At 43.4% G+C, this 20,461-nt stretch overlaps 1 protein-coding gene across 3 annotated transcripts; it reads right to left on the bottom strand.

The window, feature by feature from the left end:
* On the bottom strand, positions 1-19,306 carry eif4ba (eukaryotic translation initiation factor 4Ba). 3 transcript variants are annotated; one of them, XM_035739410.2, is made up of 13 exons: positions 19,173-19,306; positions 16,781-16,930; positions 9,525-9,730; positions 9,037-9,153; positions 7,227-7,281; positions 6,924-7,076; positions 6,710-6,823; positions 6,417-6,611; positions 6,088-6,319; positions 5,889-5,977; positions 5,446-5,680; positions 992-1,026; positions 1-889 (listed from the first exon to the last, which is right to left on the bottom strand). In XM_035739410.2, exons 1-13 carry the CDS (start codon positions 19,183-19,185, stop codon positions 870-872), a joined length of 1,614 nt encoding a protein of 537 aa, XP_035595303.1. In that variant the 5' UTR covers positions 19,186-19,306; the 3' UTR covers positions 1-869. The 3 variants fall into 3 exon arrangements, with proteins under 3 accessions (XP_035595303.1, XP_035595304.1, XP_035595302.1); XM_035739411.2 differs by having other exon boundaries at positions 16,781-16,927; positions 19,173-19,247; XM_035739409.2 differs by lacking the exon at positions 19,173-19,306 and adding an exon at positions 18,811-18,956.
* Between the last annotated feature and the right edge of the window lie 1,155 nt (positions 19,307-20,461).

Here is a 20,461-nt window from a genome sequence, read left to right as displayed (position 1 = left end):
AACATCCAGAAACATTTAATGAGATCTCCTTCAGTTACATGTGATAGTGGGGTTACATACGACAATGCTGAAACATCCTCTGCATTAAAATGCCAGTCAACACTTGTCACATGGATAAGAGTGAGTGAAGAGAATGCCTCCAAAACATTTATCACACAGCTCGTATGATTTTCCATGACATGGTTGCCTTGGCATTGACCTCCAGGCAGGTCCGGATGAGACAAGGAAGCGGTTCCTTTCTGTGAAGGAAGCAGGAAGCCATTGACGGAAAGACCCTGGAAAGAAGCAGCGAAATGACTGCTATACATGATGATCAGAGGAACACAAACATTGCTTCCCCCATAGTCAAAAAGTAGTTAAGGTATGTCAGCAAAGCCCCCTAAAATAAGGAGACTGTCTGTTTTCTTTTATTAAAACTCTTGTCTGTACCTCTTGGACACAGGCGCTCCATCATTAGCATAACCAGGCTTACAGAGCTCAGACAGCTTACATAGTCCAGCATTTAGACTGGTGGTGGGTGGCGACGACGCCCGTAGCAATACATGTTTTCTCAACCCCACCTTTCAAAATTGTTATAATGATTAAAACTTCAACCTCCAGTCTCTTTTTACTTAAAACCAGTCATTATTTCTCTATGTTTAGGTACAGTCCTGATGGTGCAGCCAGTCAGCACTGTGGGGTGGGTTTCTATTGAAGCAGGTTAGCAGGAAGGGAGCTGTAGTGCTGCTCCAGCCAGGTTGTGGTGCAGAGCAGAGATCTCACTCTTTTGGCATCGAACATCTTCACTTCTTTCATTCCACCTCTGTCTGCATTGTCCTCCATATTGTCATGTGGGGCTGCATCCATTATAGCAAGGCTGCAGACTGTACTTATTCGCTGAGCTCCACCTCTGAACAGAATTTCGGAAAAAGTAGGAGTTTAATTGAAAAGTCTGAACAATGGCTAAAATCTCAATATGGCAGTAAATTCAGTGTCAGCAGCCAATCTTTACCTTTTTTATTTGCCTCATCAGCTAAGCTTGAGGAGCTGGAAAAGAAATACACATGTCAATGGAATATGTACTGCTGAAACATGGTTGATTATACTCTCCTCAGTTAGGTGCATTGCTAGAATATCAAACAGGGTAGGACATCCCTGTTCATACAGTGGGTCCTCATTTACATGTTGGATCATACTGCAGCACAGCTTGCAGAATACTGCGGTATTGGTACAGCATGTTACAGTGCATGAGTCATAGTATTTCACTGTCAGACTTTGTAGCCGTTGATGCTGGTTGAAACCACCAGAGGGCCTCTTTGAGGGCGTCTTCATGAAGCTCATTGGTGCTTGCTTACTTTGTCAAATAATCCTACAGAGGTCCATGCAGGCCAGACGTTTTGATTGCTATACACCCACCTTAAAAAGCGTAGCAAGTTAATTCATTTTGTTGACATGAAGCAACCATACTATAGCACAGAGAAACACATCTTAAAACACGCTATTCTGTTCTTTTAAAATAAATTGTCTTAGTAACATGTTTTTTTTTTATGACCTTCCTAAACAAAATACTAATGGATTTCTTTGTGATTGGGTATATTACATTGATTTGGACTTGTTTCAATAGTGCAGTAATATCTAACAATTCACAACAGTACACACAACCTAAAAGTAAAAGAACGGAATAAAGGAATGTATAAATATTAGGATGAGAAATGTCAGAGTGGTATAGACTAAATACAGTAGAATAGAATATGGTATATACACATATGAAATGAGTAAAGCAAAAATATGTAAACATTATTAAAGTGACTAGTGTTCCATTATTAAAAGTGGCCAGTGATTTGAAGTCTATGTATGAGGCAGCAGCCTCTAAGGTGCAGGGTTATGTAACTGGGTGGAAGCTACCTAGTGATGGCTGTTACTGCTGCTCTTTAATTATTTGTTTTTCTTATCTCTTATTATTTTTTTTAAAGGTATTTTCTTAAAACGGCATTGTTGGTTAAGGGCTTGTAAAGTAAGCATTTCACTGTAAGGTCTACACCGGTTGTATTCGGCGCATGTGACAAAAACATTTGATTTAACAATCTGATGGCCTTGAGATAGAAGCTGTTTTTCCAGTCTCTTGGTCCCAGCTTTGATGCACCTGTACTATCTTCACCTTCTGGATGATAGCGTGGTGAACAGGCAGTGTTAGGTGAATGGATGATCTGTGTGTGTGGTTCCCTCCGTGAAGCATAGAGGTGGTGTTGTGATGGTGCTTTGCTGGTGACACTGTCAGTGACTTATTTAGAATTCAAGGCACACTTAACCAGCATGGCTACCACATCATTCTGCAGCAATACGGCATCTCTTCTGGTTTGAGCTTACTGGGACGATCATTTGTTTTTCAACAGGACAATGACCAAACACACCTCCAGGCTGTGTAAGGGCTATTTGACCGAGAAGGAGAGTGATGGGAGTGCTGCATCAGATGACCTGGCCTCCACAATCACCCGACCTCAGCCCAATTGACATGATTTGGGATGGGTTGGACCGCAGAGTGAAGGAAAAGCGGCCAACAATTGCTCAGCATATGTGGGAAATCCAATACTTTTGGAAAAGTATTCCAGGTGAAGCTGGTTGAGAGAATGCCAAGAGCTGTCAAAGCAAATGGTGGCTACTTTGAAGAATCTAAAATATATTTAGATTTGTTTAACACTTTTTGGTTACTACATGATTCTATATGTGTTATGTCTTAATCTACAATGTAAAAAATAGTAAAAATAGTAAAGATTTTTTTTTTTTAAACTAGAATGAGTAGGTGTCCAAACTTTTGACTGGTACATCTGCATGATGTACATGATACATCAGGCCGATGTAGTATGGAGAGCGTTTGAACATTGGCAAGAAGTCGCCGAGACTTTGGCATTAGATCGCATTTTCCCTTCAGCCGCTGTTTGGATGATGCATGTCAAAGCGGCTAAATTATACTGGCAATAATCAAATTAAAAACGATATATTCATTTTTTGGGGTTTATTTATTGTTTTTTACCTTATTTCACCAAGTCAATTAAGAACAAATTCTTATTTACAATGATGGCCTAGGAACAGTTGGCAGAATGACAGATTTTTACCTTGTCAGCTCTGGGATTTGATTTAGCAACCTTTCGGTTACTAGCCCAACGCTCTAACCACTAGGCTACCTGACTCTCCAGACATGACTTCTAGTGGTGATTGCATACGTTTTCATACTTTTTTCTTCTTCATACTTGTCCCTCATGGGAATCGAACCCTCAATCCTGGCGTTGCAAGCGCTATGCTCTACCAGCTGAGCTTACATGGGACTATACTAGACTGTTAGTGATTTTTCTTGTGGGCAAAATGAAGAGATGATTCAAGTTAATGTGAAGTTTATTAGGCTATTGCTATACCATCAAGTTCTTAAAAGAACCAGCAAAGAGAAGAGAAAGGAGCCTTGAATAACTAAACAATAAATCAACCGCAACATGGTCGGCTAAAGCAACTGAATTCAGGAATTCATTCAACTGTTTTTAATCTTGACTGTACTAAAGACTTTAAAATATTTTTTTTGTTAGAACAGACTATATGGGATCGATTATCATTTGTTTGTGAATGATTATTGTATTTGTTGTATAATAATCTGGGTCAAGACGCCAGCAGAGTAAGTAGACCTAAAAACACTTTCACAGCACATTACTCAACACTAGTGAGACTCACCTCACCTATGGTAAGGCCTACAGTATATCTAAAAACTATATGTTAATGTAGGTCTCCGTATTTAAACCTGATCAAAACTTGATTGGCATCAACTGAAAACTCTGTCAACTGTAAACTCTGTCAAGCCTACAAGCAAAGATGAACTGGTGAAGGGCATTAAGACGTATTGGCTTGAGAAACTGACGATACCTTTATTTTACTAGGCAAGTCAGTTAAGAACAAATTCTTATTTTCAATGACGGCCTAGGAACAGTGCCTGTTCAGGGGCAGAACGACAGATTTGTACCTTGTCAGCTCGGGGATTCGAACTTGCAACCTTTCGGTTACTAGTCCAACGCTCTAACCACTAGGCTACCCTGCCGCCACATTAATCATCTCAGCAAGGTTTTACCCGTGGTCGTGGAGCTGGGGGGGGGGGGAAACAAACATCTGAGTCTATCATCATTTTATTAATGAAAGCAAGGATATTGATGAACAAATATTGCATATGGATACAAGTCTTTCTTTTGGAAATATATAAATCATTGCCAATTATAAAGGTTTATTTGATTATTTATGTGGGTTATAATAAATGTACATATTTGTTGGGTGTTGCGACATTTTTCGTTCGGGCAAATCAGGTCTGTGATATTGATACATTTATAACTTTAGTCTTGTGTCAGGTGAAGTGTCCTCACACTTGGTCTGATAATTTCCCCCTAATCTCCAAAGGGCTCTCTCTCAATTGCTACTTCAATATACAGTACCAGTCAAAAGTTTGGACACAACTACTCATTCAAGGATGGTTCTTGCTTTTTTACCAGCTTCATGAGGAATGTCTTGAAGGAGTTCCAACATATGTTGAGCAATTGTTGGTTGCTTTTCCTTCACTCTGTGGTCCAACTCATCCCAAACCATCTCAATTGGGTTGAGGTCAGGAGATTGTGGAGGCCAGGTCATTTGATGCAGCACGACATCACTCTCCTTCTTGGTCAAATACCCCTTACACAGCCTGGAGGTGAGTTTTGGGTCATTGTCCTGTTGAAAAACAAATTATAGTCCCACTAAGCGCAAACCAGATGGGATGGCGTATCGTTGCAGAATGCTGTGGTAGCCATGCTGGTTAAGTGTGCCTTGAATTCTAAATAAATCACACAGTGTCACCAGCAAAGCACTAATACACCATCACACCTCCTCCTCCATGCTTCATGGAGGGAACCAGACATGCGGAGATCATCTGTTCACCTACTCTGCGTCTCACAAAGACACGGAGGTTGGAAACAAAAATCTTACATTTGTACCCCAGAACTAAGGACAGATTTCTACCGGTCTAATGTCCATTGCTCGTAGTTCTTGGCCAAAGAGAGTCTCTTCTTCTTATTGGTGTACTTTAGTAGTGATTTCTTTGCAGCAATTAAAGGCCTGATTCACACAGTCTCCTCTGATCAGTTGATGTTGAGATGTGTCTGTTACTTGAACTCTGTGAAGATTTTATTTGGTCATATTGCCCATTCATTGACAGCATTCACTCAGGTAGAGACACATTAGTGCCATGGGACCAACATTTTACAATGTACCCAAAAGCATAATCAGCGCTCTAACACTGCCTGGTCTGGAGCATATGAAGCAGTGATGCAGGGTAACATACAAATCCAGAAATTACCTCAATGTCCTGCGTCATAATCTCAAAACTTTTAATTGAGGTGTTAGGGGCATGTGGATTGTAGGGTGGGGTGACTCATAGAATTAATCTATGGGATGACCTCTAACCTGGTGAGCTGTGGGGCTGTTTCACTGCTGGGGGCGACAGGTTGCCCAGCCGAGCCCTCACTGGAGCCCACAACGGGCGTGGTCCTCTTGGCCCAGGCGTTCTCCTTGGGGGGCGGGGCAAACACCACCTTCAGGGGCTGCCCGTCCAGTCTGGGAGGGGGCAGGGTCACAGGGGAGGAGGGCTCCTCTTCACGACCACTGTCCACCGAGCGCTCGCTCTCCCTGCGCTTGGAGGCTGGCAATGGGACAGAAAGAAGAAAATAGGACTTTATTGTCCAACGTCCACAACTGTCCAACAGGAAAAGCGTATTCTATTATTTTAGACCAACCCTCCCAAAGAAGTCAGCTGAAATCACAACGTTACCCTCCAAAGACATCTCAGCGACTACAGTACTGATATAACGGCTGACTGCATTACCCATCATAGCCAGTCAAATTCTCACCTCTGCCAGACTGGCTGCCTGGTTGGGAAGACTCGCTGCCCGTCCGAGAGCGTTCTGCAGGTTGGTCCTCACTGCGCCAGCTGGGGTGCCTGAGGGATGACCAGGAACAATGAGTCAAGGATAACATCCTATACATGAAGTTTATTCCTTACTCCATTTCCTCATTTTAGCCTATGCTCTTCTGCCCTTCGTAACATACCTCTCTCTGGGCTTGCGGTCTGGGATCCTGTCCTCTAGCTGTCGCTGCAGTTTCTCCTGTTCCCTCTTCAGCCTCTCCTCGACCTCTCTCTCCTTGGCGGCCGTGTCCACTGGCTTAGCCCCGCCGAAGATGGAGGCAGCCCTGCCTGAGGGGGCAAACGGGGTGTTGCTCTGCTCCACCTCTTTGGGTACGCTGCGGGGCTTCAGGATCAACTTGGGCCTCTCGACAGCACCTAAGAATGGCCAAAAAGTACACCCTGGTACAGTACAGGTTTCACTGGGCCGGTGCACATGAAGAATGAGATAATGTATTTTAATAAACTTTCTCACTTCTGTCATCCCGGCTTTCCTCCCGTCTCTCGTATCGATCACTACCACGGTCACCATAACGATCCCCACTAACCCGGTAGTCATCCCGTCGGTAGCTATCCGACCGGTAGCTATCCTGCCGGTAGCTATCCTGTCCTCCCTCATCGCGCCTGTAACCAGTGCCAAATGCCCTGCGACCACCACCACCAAAACCACCTGAGGGAAGCGGCAGAAATACTATATTAGTAAGCCTTCTCACTAAAATGCTGAATGTGTATAGGTGTACTGGTGTAAGACCAGGCATTCCAACTGACCTCCTCTGTCATCTCTGCGATCCCGGTCATCATAGCGATCCCTGAACCTGTCCTGGCCCCCTCCGTAGCGATCATCTCCTCTGGGCCTGTCTGACTCGTAGCGGTCCCGTGACCCTGCAGCAAACGGCAGACAGAGAGGGGGCAGGGGGGTTTATTAGGGGGTCAATGTACCCCACATAGAGGACATGAGGTTTCTGACCTGTACTGTACTCACGGTCTCCAAAGGCGTCGTCTCTCCGAGGCGGCCCGTCGTCACTCTCTCCTCCACTGGGCCGAGGAGCCCTCCAGTCATCACAGTCTGTCTTGTCTGGGCCAAAGTCCCCCCCCCGGTCCCTGTCCCGGCCACCCATGGAGTGATTATCCCTCCCTAAGAGAGACACAGATGAGTCAGAAAGGAAGTGGAGACAAAACTCTTCTGATGCTTAATCAAGTTTATCTGAACTGCGAAAGTGTATGTAGAATGCACAGCTGCAAAAATGTGTATGGTAGTACTGTAGCTTCAAGATAAGACACACACCTTTGTCATTAGACTGGTCTGCAATGTCCACACGGATTCTTCTATTTCCCAAGTTCTGCATGGAGAAAGAGTAAACATTAAAGGTCCAATGCAGCTGTTTTATCTCAATATCAAATCCTTTCTGGGTAAGTACCTTACTGTGATTGTTTTATTTGAATTGAAAACAAAAATAGCTTAGCAAAGAGCATAAAAAAAAGTATATATATTTATTTCGTACATGACAAAACGTACACATACAAACGATAGCGTCACACCTGTTAGTGAGCATTTATTCTTTCCCAGATAATCCATCCCCCTGACAGGTGTGGCATATCAAGAAGCTGATTAAACAGCATGATCATTACACAGGTGCAGGGAACAATAAAAGGCCACTCTCAAATGTGCAGTTGTGTCATACAACACAATGCCACAGATGTCTCAAGCTGAGGGTGCGTGCAATTGGCATGCTGACTTGACTGCAGGAGCGTCCTTCAGAGCTAGCAATATGTCCAACTGGCCTCACAAATGCCGATCACATGTAACCACGCCAGCCCAGGACTTCCACATCCGGCTTCTTCACCTGCGGGATTGTCTGAGAGCAGCCACCGATGAAACTGTGGATTTGCACAATCCAATCATTTCTGCACAAACTGTCAGAATAAATCTCAGTGAAGCTCATCTGCGTGCTCGTTGCCCTCACCAGGGTCTTGACTTGACTGCAGTTTGGCATCGTAACCGACTTCAGTGGGAAATTGCTCACTTTCAATGGCCACTGGCACGCTGGATAAGTGGAGTGTTTCTGTCTGTAATAAAGACCTTTTGTGAGGAAAAACTCCTTCGGATTGGCTGAGCCTGGCTCCCCAGTGGGTGAGCCTGGGTCCCAAATGCCTGTGCCCCTGCCAAGTTGTGAAATCCATAGATTAGGGCCTAATTTATTTATTTAAATTGACTGATTTCCTTATACAAACTGTAACGCAGTAAAATCATTGAAAATGTTCCATGTTGCATTTATATTTTTGTTCAGTATATATTTGCCCATAAAAGCTATCTACTGACATTTCTCACATAATTAATTTTACAGACAGGAAAAGATTGTCCTTGTCCTCCTTGTCTAGCATACTTTATCAACATTTGTAAAGTTTATCAACAAATGTTCTGTTTCCATCAGGCCTGTGGTGAAATGTTTTATCCAACATGTACTTTACAGGCATAAAAAGGTTAGTTTTGCACTTAAGACATGACTTTGCCGTTGTGCTGTAGAACTTGTGACTTGTCACTTGTATAATAAATTCTATACATTAGTTTACAATGGATTAAGCATTAATTTTCGTTAACTGTAATTTAGTTAATTATGTTTCAACATTCCTTCCATCTCGGGCCAATATCAGTTATTTTTTAAGATAGCAAAGACCAATTTCTCAAGCAAGAATTTTGCTAGGACTGTCTGGGAATGGTCTAAGGGGGAGGGGAAAATTAAAAACTAGCTGTTATTGGCAGAGGTTTGGAACTCTCTTATTGGCCTATTAACTCATTTACAACTTGGTGGCGTCACCAGAAAGGACAAAACTCCATCCCACCAAAACAGGCCGACATTACAGGCAGTCTTTTCAAACAGCTGTTACAGTAGAAAGGTATTATCAGAATTTTCACAATATTATTCCAACCTCAGTGTGGAAATATATATAAAACACAGAAAAAAAAATCTGTTTTTTGAACGCACTGGGCCTTTAAAAAACAAATGGATGCCATCTAGTGGCTAAACCTATGAATGGTGAGAATGGTGTTTTCACTGACTTTTTCCCTTGTAGCTCACTTTGTAAAATTTACTCACCTCTTCGTTTAGACTCAAGGCACTCAGGAGGGATTCCACATCATCAAACTCAGCATAGCCAAAACCCTTCAGCCTCTCTGGGTTACTGGGCTCTCTAGGAAGACGCACTGCACTGATCTACACAGAGAGAGAAAGAGATATGTCTGGGTTTGGATGAACAAATACTAGCAGCAACTTGACAAATACTTTATAAAAGGGGTATTCAAATCTTACCCTACGAGGTCCAGACTACTGTTGGTTTTCTGTTCTACCTGATCATTAATTACCACCTGGTGTCCCTGGTCTAAATCAGTCCCTGACTCTAGGGAAATAATGAAAAAGAGCAGTGGAACTGGTTTCGAGGTCCAGACTTGAATTTGAGGGCATTATAATATAATAATATAAAACAATGTGCCATTTAGCAGATTATTTTGTCCAAAGCGAATTACAGTCACGCGTGTATACATTTTACATACGGTTTCATGTTTTTACATTCGTAGTGCACTTACCCCCACACCCCTGAAGAAGTCCTTGATTGAGTCCTCAGTGACGTCGTAGGGCAAGTTGCCCAGGAAGGCGGTGTAAGGGGGACCACGTGGGATACGGGAGCGGTCAACATTTGGCTCCCGGGCTGAACGGGGTGCTGTGGGCAGGATGGAGCGGTCGATGGCCGGGGCCCTGTACATATCCTCCTCTGTATGCCAGGAGGTGGACACTGGACGAAGGAGACGGGAGAGAATTGAGAGAGATTGGCGGTTAAAGGGTCAATCTATTTTTGGAATTTTAATTATGTGGACATACTCGCATTCCAAAATCATGGGTGTTAATATAGAGTTGGTCCCCCCCCTTTGCTGCTATAACATCCTCCACTCTACTGGGAAGGCTTTCCACTAGATGTCGGAACATTGCTGCGGGGACTTTCTTCCATTCAGCCACAAAAGCATTAGTGAGGTTGGGCACTGATGATGGGCAATTAGGCCTGGCTAGCAGTCGGCACTTCAATTCATCCCAAAGGTTTTCGATGGAGTTGAGGTAAGGGCAGTGTGCAGGCCAGTCAACTTCTTCAACACCAATCTCGACAAACAATTTCTGCATAGACCTCGCTTTGTGCACAGGGGCATTGTCATGCTGAAACAGGAAAAGGCCTTCCCCAAACTGTTGCCACAAAGTTGGAAGCACAGAATCGTCTACAACGTCATTGTATGTTGTAAAGTCAAGATTTCCTTTCACTGGAACTAAGGGGCCTAGGCCGAACCATGAAAAACAGTCCCAGACAAATATTCCTCCTCCACCAAACTTTACAGTTGGCACTACGCATTCGGGCAGGTAGTGTTCTCCTGGCATCAGCCAAATCCAGATTCGTCATTTGAACTACCAGATGGTGAAGCGTAATTCATAACTCCAGAGAACCTGGTCGCACTGCTCTTCTACCTTTATTTAACCAGGAAAAACCCATTGAGACCCAGAGACTATTTTTCAAGGGAGACTTGGCTAAGGCAGCAGCAACAATCAATACATACAATGAAAACATGATCCAGCCTAAAAAAAAAGCATTTTACACTCCTCTGTAACAGAATCTCCCATCAATATTTTAAATTAATTCAGGGGTACTAACATATCTAGATGCATATAGATCCATAGTCTGCTCAAGACGAGAAGGCAGTCTCGCCTAATACTGTATATATCCTGGGGACTTTAAGTAGCACCCACCTAGCAGACCGGGTATGGTATCTGCTGGTGGTGAAGGAGACCAGACTAGAGGTAAAGTGGGAGTTTACAAAAAAAGGGCTTTGTAGATGAACACATACAAATGTAGCTTCCTGCACATATAAAGTCCAACCTATCATTTGGTACAAGGTGCAATGGTGGACGAGTGACTTGGGATTTGTAATAAAGCACTAGGATGCATGATAAACAGAGTCCAGTCTCTGTCAAATGGAGGAGGCTGCATGCATTTAAAACAAGTCACCATAATCAATTACAGAGAGAAAAGTGGCATGAACAAGGTTCTTTCTAGCCATAAGTGGGAAGCAGGCCTTATTACAAAGATCATTCATATGAACTTTAAAGGACAACTTGTCATCCAACTATATACCTAGGTATGTGTAGGAGGACGCTTTTTCCAATGGATAAGCCACCAGATGTGACAAAGGTCATGGTAAAGGTCATGAATTTAGTTTTTTGTACATTCAAGACCAACTTGAGACCATAAAGGGTGGCCTGCAGTGACTGAAAAGCAGTCTGGAGTTCTTCAACTGCCTGAACCAGAGAAGCAGCAAATGAATATATGACTGTATCATCTGCATATAGATGGAACTTTGCAGGTTGCATCCCATTTCCCAAATCATTAATACAATTGAGAACACAGGAGCTAATGCAAAACCCTGAGGCACACCTCTTATTAATGGCAAGAAAGCTAGACTTTTGATTGTCAGTATATACACATTGAGTTCGGTCTCTTCACTGAGACCACTGTTACTGAGTCTAGCTACCGACAATTCATGGTCAACTGAATCAAAGGCCTTTGATAAATCAACAAACAGAGCAGCACAATGTTGCTTTTTATCATGTGCATTTATGATGTCATTTTCACTGCTATAGCTGCAGCTGTGGTCTGTGTCCCGATCTAAAAGCCAGACTGAACCCTGCTCAGTGTGTTATTTTCAATTAAAACGCAAAAAAGAAAAACGTCATAGACTTTGGCCAAGATAGGGAGTTTGGAAATAGGACGATATATATTAGCATCTGAGGGATCTCCACCCTTTAGCAAGGGGAAGACATAAACTGATTTACAAATGCTGGGTATGGAATTAGTCAAGAGACTCAACTTGAACATGTGAACCACAGCTGCTATCTTTAAGAGGTAGGGGATCCAGGTGGTTTGGACCTGCGGACCCTTTAGTCTCTATTGCCTTTAATGCTTTATAGACCTCAGCATAAGAAACAGGCTCAAAGTTAAAATGGTTCACGAGGGCCTATATCATGGTTTACTGTAACATAGCTTACATTAGAGGCCTGTGCCCCACCATTATCAAAAACAGAACGAGCAGATATGAAGTGCTTGTTAAAAAACCCTACACTATTGGCTTAAGTTATCTGAAAACCACTGATTCTAAATGTCTTCACAGGGGTGTGCTTATCAATGTCAATATTATGGTACAGATCATGTAAGAACGCTTGCTCATCAAACTGTCTTTAAAATGTCTTGTAAAATATAACGGTGATCACTGACATCATTACAGAATATCCCAGTCGATGTGTATTTGTGAGGGGTATTCGTTAGAAGAATGTCCAGTAGCGTTGATTTGTTAGGTGCTCTGGGACTCGGTCTTGTAGGCGCATTGATTAATTGATCGAGATTCAGAGAGTCACACAGTTCTGTAAAAAGAGTCCGATACAGATGTAATCATGTCCCAGTTCAAAAGTTCAAACCTCCTAAAAGAATGAATTCATTTATGAAGTCATTTAGCTTGTGTAGGACATCAGAAAGAGAGTTCCTTGCATCTCCCGAAGCCGAGGGCAGTCTGTAGCAGCCGTGTACAGAGATGCGGGAGTCCTTGTAAACGTTCACTTTAACCCAAAGAAATTCCAAATGTTTGGGTTTGGTAATCGACAGAATTTCAAGTGTTAAACTTGGATTTCACATAAATTGCAACCAGTCCTCCTTTACTCATCCAATCCTTTCTAAAAAAAAAAGAAAATGTGTACAAATGCAATAGCAGAGAGAGAACCTGGTGGTATAGACATGGTCTCGTCACTCACCCATTGATCATTCATCCTATTTCATCCAGGATGTCATTAAGTAAAGAGCAAGTACAGTAACAGATACATAAATGGCGGTTTTTATAGCTCTTTCAGCACAGGTGTGCAACAACAAGTAGACGTTGTGCAGAACGACGTAGATTTTCCCAAAGTGCATCAGATTTCCCAATCTGGCAACCGCTTCTCCTATCCTAGCCTTCAGTGCGCACCTGCGCTCGCGTAGCAGGCCTAGCGTGCAGACAGACGCTCCTGACTCGGCAGGCTCCAACTCCAAAAAGGTGTAGGCTACAGTTTACGAGCGGCCCGAGGCAGAAAAAAAAGCCTTCTCAAAAAGTACATTTCGTCAAAAAGAAAGAACTAAAAATAGTTATATACAGCATCCACCTTCACATCAAAAGCTTTTGCTTCTGTAAACAGGATCAGGGTCATTAATACATAAAAACTCTTAAAACTCTGATCTCAAGAATCAGACATACAAATGGACAGACTGATTGGCTGCCATGGCGGTGAGCTTTACACCACTCAAGCCGACACTTGGCATTGTGCGGCTGCTAGGCCATGGAAACCCATTTCATGAAGCTCCTGAAGAACACTTCTGTGCTGGCGTTGCTTCCAGAGGCAGTTTGGAACTCGGTAGTGAGTGTTGCAACCGAGGACAGATGATTTGTACGTGCTATGCACTTCAGCAATCGGCATTCTAGTTCTGTGAGCTTGTGTGGCAGCTCCTAGACGAGGCTCCTATACACTTCCACTTCACAAAAACAGCACTTACAGTTGACCGGGGCAGCTCTAGCAGGGCAGAATTTTTACAAACTGACTGTTGGAAAGGTAGAATCCTATGACGGTGCCACGTTAAATGTCACTGAGCTCTTCAGTACGGGCCATTCTACTGTCAATGTTTGTCTATGGCAATTGCATGGCAGTGTGCTAGATTTTATACACCGGTCAGCAACAGATGTGGCTGAAATAGCCAAATCCACTAATTTGAAGGGGTGTCCACATATATACCCATTGATTCTTAATTAAGAATTCATGTATAAATGCCTCATGAGCTTAGTTCAACTATCATACCCGACCAGAACCCCAAATATACGTTTATTTTACTCCATTGTAAAAACACTGTCTAGACTCAAAGCTAGCCATCTGTCAAGCATGGTGGAGGCAATGTGATGGTCTGAAATGCTTTGGTGGTGGTAAAGTGGGATATTTGTACAGGGTAAAAGGGAACTTGAAAAAGGAAGGCTATCACTCCATTCTGCAACGCCATGACATACCATGTGGACGGCGCTTAATTGGAGCCAATTTCCTCCTACAACAGGACAATGACCCAAAGCACAGCTCCAAACTATGCAATAACTATTTAGGGGAAAAGCAGTCAGCTGGTATTCTGTCTATAATGGAGTGGTCAGCACAGTCACCGGATCTCAACCCTATTGAGCTGTAGTGGGAGCAGCTTGATCGTATGACACGTAAGAAGTGCACATCAAGTCAAGCCAACCTGTGGGAGGGGCTTCAGGATGCATGGGGTGAAATCTCTTCAGATTACCTCAACACATTGACAACTACAGTGCCTTGCAAAAGTACTCATCCCCCTTGGCATTTTTCCTATTTTGTTGCATTACAACCTGTAATTTAAATGGATTTTTATTTGGATATCATGTAATAGACATACACAAAATAGACCAAATTGGTGAAGTGAAATTTAAAAAATAATGTTTCAATTTGTTTAATTATTTTTTTTGAATGGAAAAGTGGTGTGTGCATATGTACTCCCCCTCTTTGCTATGAAGCCCCTAAATAAGATCTGGTGCAACCGATTACTTTCAGAAGTCACATAATTAGTTAAATAAAGTCCACCTGTGTGCAATCTAAGTGTCACATGATCTGTCACATGATCTCAGTATATATACACACACCAGTTCTGAAAGGCCCCAGAGTTTGCAACACCAAGAAAGTGGCACCATGAAGACCAAGGAACTCTCCAAACAGGTCAGGCACAAAGTTGTGGATAAGTACAGACAAGGGATGGTTTATAAAAAAATATCCAAACCTGTGAACATCCCATGGAGGACCACTAAATCCATTATAAGAAAAAAAAATGGAAAGAATAAGGCACCACAACAAACCTGCCAAGAGAGGGCCGCCCACCAAAACTCACGGACCAGGCAAGGAGGGCATTAATCAGAGGCAACAAAGAGACCAAAGACAACCCTGAAGGAGCTGCAAAGCTCCACAGCAGAGATTGGAGTATCTGTCCATAGGACCACTTTACGCCGTACACGCCACAGAGCTGAGCTTTACGGGAGAGTGACTAGAAAAAAGCCATTGCTTAAAGAAAAAAATAAGCAAACATGTTTGGTGTTCGCCAAAAGGCATGTGGGAGACTCCCCAAACATATGGCAGAAGGTACTCTGGTCAGATGAGACAAAAATGTAGCGTTTTGGCCATCAAGGAAAATGCTATGTCTGGTGCAAACCCAACACCTCTCATCAACCCGAGAACACCATCCCCACAGTGAAGCATCGTGGTGGCAGCATTATGTTGTGGGGATGTTTTTCCATCGGCAGGGACTGGGAAACTGGTCAGAATTGAAGGAATGATGGATGGCGCTAAATACAAGGAAATTCTCGAGGGAAACCTGTTTCAGTCTTCCAAAGATTTGAGACTGGGATGGAGGTTGCCCTTCCAGCAGGACAATGACACTAAGCATACTGCTAAAGCAACACTTGAGTGGTTTAAGGTCTTGAATGGCCTATCAAAGCCCAGAAATCCTTGAATAGGCCCAGTGGCGAGCTGTGCCAAAACTTGCACCACCATTTTGAGGGAAAATTCCAGATTTGAGACTAGGACCGGAGGTTCACCTTAAATGGCATAGTGCTAAAAAAACTTGTGGTTTAAGGAAAAACATTTAAAAAATCAAAGCCCAGACCTCAATCCAATTGAGAATCTGGGTATGATTTAAAGAATACACCAGCGGAACCTTCCAACTTGAAAGAGCTGGAACAATTTTGCCCAAAAACAGTGCTTATAGAGACATACCCCAAAGGACTTGCAGCATCTTCAAAGTGGTAGGCATGTTGTGTAAATCAAATGATACAAACCCCCCAAAAATCAATTTTAATTCCAGATTGTTAAAGGCAACAAAATAGGAAAATGCCAAAGGGGGGGGGGGGTGAATATTTGCCACTGTAGAATGCCGAAGGTCTGCAAGGCTGTAATTGCTGTAAATGGAGGATACTTTGACGAAAGCAAAGTTTTGAAGGACACAATTATTATTTAAATTAAAAATCATTATTTATGACCTTGTCATCGTCTCGACTATATTTCCTATCCTTTTGCAACTAATGTCATGTATGGTTTCATGGAAAACAAAGACATTTATAAGAGACCCCAAACTTTTGAACGGTTATGTACATATTACATCAATTAAACGGTGTCCCTGCTCATTGACTCTGTACTGATACCCCCTGTGTGTAGCCTCGCTATTGTTGTTTAGCTGCTGATATTTTTCAATTAACACCTTTTTTTCCTTAAAACTGCATTGTTAGTTAAGGGCTTGTAAGTAATCATTTCACTGTTGTATTCAGCGCATGTGACATAAAATTTGATTTGATCTATAATTTTGATCTCATGGATGATGAGTCCTTGCATCCATAGCCGTCTATGAATTTAAGAGTGGTTACATTTATCCAGCTATTTAACAAAACAGTGGCAGGGTGTCCCTTTTGTTGTTGTTTGAACTGCAAATTGCCTCTTTAAGGTCACCCTGCTTAGGTACCGTATGTACGGATCCTAACAATAAGATGTGTCGGCAGCTGTTGACACGTTGACTATGAATACCAAACACAGGTGCACTGACACCAGAGGTGAATATCACAAAACAGGATTGGGCCTAAACGGATTACAGTAGCCAACATTATCCTGGTTGAATAAACACTCAACATATAGGCCTAAAGAGAAGAAAATATGTATGGCGATTGTTTATTTTTCGGAAGTATCTCACCCTCTGTTTCCAGGTCATCGGTCTCGTCTGCCCAGCTGCTAGCGGGCTTGGTGGGAGCGTAACTTGTGGGAGCATTGCCCCCCTTGTCATCAGCAAGGAAGTCAGTCAGAGATAGGGTCTTCACCTTCTTATTCCCCTTCTTCTTAGCTGCTGTGAGTAGAGGGAAACATTTACCATCATGGTCAAACAGCTCTCTGACAAGCCTCTGACAAGACTGACTGTGATGGGAAAATTGTATTACTGCTATCAGAGTGCCTGCTTCATAGCCTAACAGACCAACATAGACCTAATGCATCATATATGCACACTCCTCCTGGTTCGATTGCCTGATTCATACCAAAGGGCTGAACCAAAACCTTACTGTGCTGGCTTGGATATTTTATTTTCACAGTCACACTGTCCTTTCCAATATGATTCCAGCAACAATGGTGGCTGCGTAACCAAGCCGGCTTGCTTTTGTGCCTATAGTGTGAATCAGGCAAAAGTGTTTGGGGATGTTGCACTGGGTCGATGACGGTCCCTTAGTAGTGAGTCAGTGAAGGAAAAATTATAAGCCTGCAAGACTAACATTTCCCTGATTTTTAAGGGTCATTCCAAGCCGGCCATATGGTTCACAGTCAGACCATTTCAGTGCTGTGTGGATGTTCCCTTTACAGACTTGCAGAGAGCTCACAATGGCATGAAATGAGGCCATGATGCACAAGGGTCCCCATTTGATTTACCATACAGACATCCCCTTCCCCTCCTCCATCAGATGTTGACACACCCCACAAAACATAAATACCTCACCCTGGTCTACTGTGCATGCCCCAGATACTGTCAACGTAGGTCAGCTGTCAAATCTCTTGTTTACATATACTACATGACCAAAAGTATGTGTACACCTACTCGTTGAACATCTCATTCCAAAATCATGAGCATTAACATGGAGTTGATCCCCCCCCCCTTTGTTGCTATAACAGCCTCCACTCTCTTCTGGGAAGGCTTTCCACTAGATGTTGGAACATTGCTGCGGGGACTTGCTTCCATTCAGCCACAAGAGCATTAGTGAAGTCGGGTATCGATATTGGGCGATTAGGCCTGGCTCGCAGTCGGCATTCCAATTCTTCCCAAAGGTGTTCGGTGGGGTTCAGGTCAGGGCTCTGTGCAGACCAGTCAACTTCTTCCACACCAATCTCAACAAACAATTTCTGTATGGACCTCGCTTTGTGCACAGGGGCATACTGAAACAGGATGTCTTCCCCAAAATGTTGCCACAAAGTTGGAAGCACAGAATCGTCTAGAATGTCATTGTATGCTGTAGCGTTAATATTTAACGTCACTGAAACTAAGGGGCCTAACCCGAAACATGAAAAACTGCACCAGACCATTACTCCTCATCCACCAAACTTTACAGTTGGCACTATGCATTCGGGCAGGTAGAGTTCTCTGCCAGATGGTGCAGCATGATTTATCACTCCAGAGAACGCGTTTCCACTGCTCCAGAGTCCTATGGCGGCGAGCTTTACGCCACTCCAGCCGATGCTTGGCATTACGCATGGTAATTTTGGCCATGGAAACCCATTTCATGAAGCTCCCGAAGAACAGTTCTTGTTCTGACGTTGCTTCCAGAGACAGTTTGAAATTTGGTTGTGAGTGTTGCAACGAAGGACAGCACTCGGCGGTCCCGTTCTGTGAGCTTCAGCTTCCTACCACTTTGCGGTTGAGCCATTGTTGCTCCTAGACGTTTCCCCTTCACCATAACTACACTTACAGCTGACCGAAGCAGCTCTAGCAGGGCAGACATTTGACAAACTGACTTCTTTGGCAAGGTGGCATTCTATGACAGTGCTATGTTTGAAGTCACTGGGCTCTCCAGTAAGACCATTCTACTACCAATGTCTATGGACATTACATGGCTGTGAGCGCGATATTATACACCTGTCAGCAACGGGTGTGGCTAAAATAGCCGAATCCACTAATTTGAAGGTGTGTCCGCATACTTCGGTATATATAGTGTAGATGTCAAGCATCTACAGGTAACTAACTACCTCTAAAACCCAGCAGATAACGCACTGTCGGCACAGTAGCAACTATTGTCGTCTCAAACAAATAATATCTATGAAGACGCATGGTCATTCCTGTGGTCTATGACCAGATCCTCTTCCTGGGGGGGGAAAAAACTGTAAGTGCGATGTTTACTCGGTCCCTCCGTCCCATGCCCACTCCCACCCTGCAGCGTCGATCGTGATACAGCCCTGACAGAGCACGCAATTCTGAAACACCCGGAGAAAGTATGTATTTCAAAAGGTGAGTCCATCCCTTTCTAAAATGTTTAGTCGATGCTACTCAATGCATATCTCCATGCTTGCCACACCCGGCCCATGCAGAATTTAGCTAACATAATCCTCACCTAACGCCGCCATGTTGGAGATCGACAGCCTGCCCTGGATCCCGGAGACGTGGGCACGCAAGTTTCCGCGTGCATGTTTCGCAACGTGTCCACCTACAGGGCTGCATTGCAATGGTGTAGGACACTATCACCACTGGGGGGCGGTGTAAGCCTAGTTAACGGAATTGAAGCGAGGTTCTCAAAATTAAATCATGAGAAGGGGATCTGTTGTCCAATTTAACATTTTGTACGCATGTTCACTGTGTTAATTCCATTGCACGATGACACTAATATGATGGTCGCTTAGGGCCCCTGGCCCCCGACCAAAAAGTTATAATTTATAATACTTTTTTTTTTTACAAATATCTGGTTTAGGAACTCAGTGGGGTCTCCGCTTACTGTTGAGAGTTAGAATAGTAGAATACACAAGGTGCAATTTAAAAATGTGGCTGTGCATCAGCAGACATTCTCTTGTTATGTCAGTCACTCAATTAGCCATGTCAGCTAACAATTAAGATTGGTAAATTAGTCTAGCCAGCGATCTAAACTTCTGGTAATCATGGCTGAATACCGACCAGGCATGTGCCCAGGGTAGGGATGTGACAAATTGAAAGTTTTTCTTAATGATTAAACAGCATAAAATGCATAAAATCCCACATGAATTCACAATGCAGCTGCTGCCAGCAACGGTTTGGTCTCACGGTGCTTCCCTTTCAGATGGTTAAGCATTGCACCTGTACTGCCATTACTGAACCTCACTTCCACCTTGCAAAGTTTGCATTTCCTTCTCAATTAACTACTCAAAGTATTGCCATACAGGACTTCACTGCTGTCGCTTGCCTTTCTCTGACATTAGTTTTTTTCTGTTAACAACGATGACGTAGTGGTGAAGTCGACTCCAAAATAATGGATTCCTCAAATCCTTGCAATTCGCAACACCCATTTCTGAGTGTCAAGATTACTGGTAAGATTCACTATTTTTGGAACGGAGGAGACTGATTAGTTGCTGTACTTGGTCCTCCTGTAGCTCAGTTGGTAGAGCATGGCGCTTGTAACGCCAGGGTAGTGGGTTCGATTCCCGGGACCACCCATACGTAGAATGTATGCACACATGACTGTAAGTCGCTTTGGATAAAAGCGTCAGCTAAATGGCATATATTATTATTATTATTATTACAAACACACGCGGGAGAGGGGGGGGGGACACAGTACAGGCAGGTCGGCCACCAGGCAGACAGTCAGAACCGTGCACTAGGCCTATCTATCAGCAATCAAAAGCTGTATCTTGCAATTTCTTGGCTTGCAATGTC

Source organism: Oncorhynchus keta, chromosome 27, assembly GCF_023373465.1.
Source record: "Oncorhynchus keta strain PuntledgeMale-10-30-2019 chromosome 27, Oket_V2, whole genome shotgun sequence".
Lineage (NCBI taxonomy): Eukaryota > Metazoa > Chordata > Actinopteri > Salmoniformes > Salmonidae > Oncorhynchus > Oncorhynchus keta.
This window is presented reverse-complemented; position numbering and strand designations above follow the sequence as displayed.

What these genes read in the sequence shown, in the direction of transcription:
- eif4ba (XM_035739409.2), bottom strand. Translation starts at nt 18,898, where the DNA reads ATGACCATGCGTCTTCATAGATATTATTTGTTTGAGACGACAATAGTT. An exon ending in CGATGACCTGGAAACAGAGG is followed by an intron (nt 9,731 to 16,780) that starts GTGAGATACTTC and finishes TCCTTCGTCCAG; the next exon opens with TGTCCACCTCCTGGCATACA. An exon ending in TCGCAGAGATGACAGAGGAG is followed by an intron (nt 6,612 to 6,709) that starts GTCAGTTGGAAT and finishes CGCTTCCCTCAG; the next exon opens with GTGGTTTTGGTGGTGGTGGT.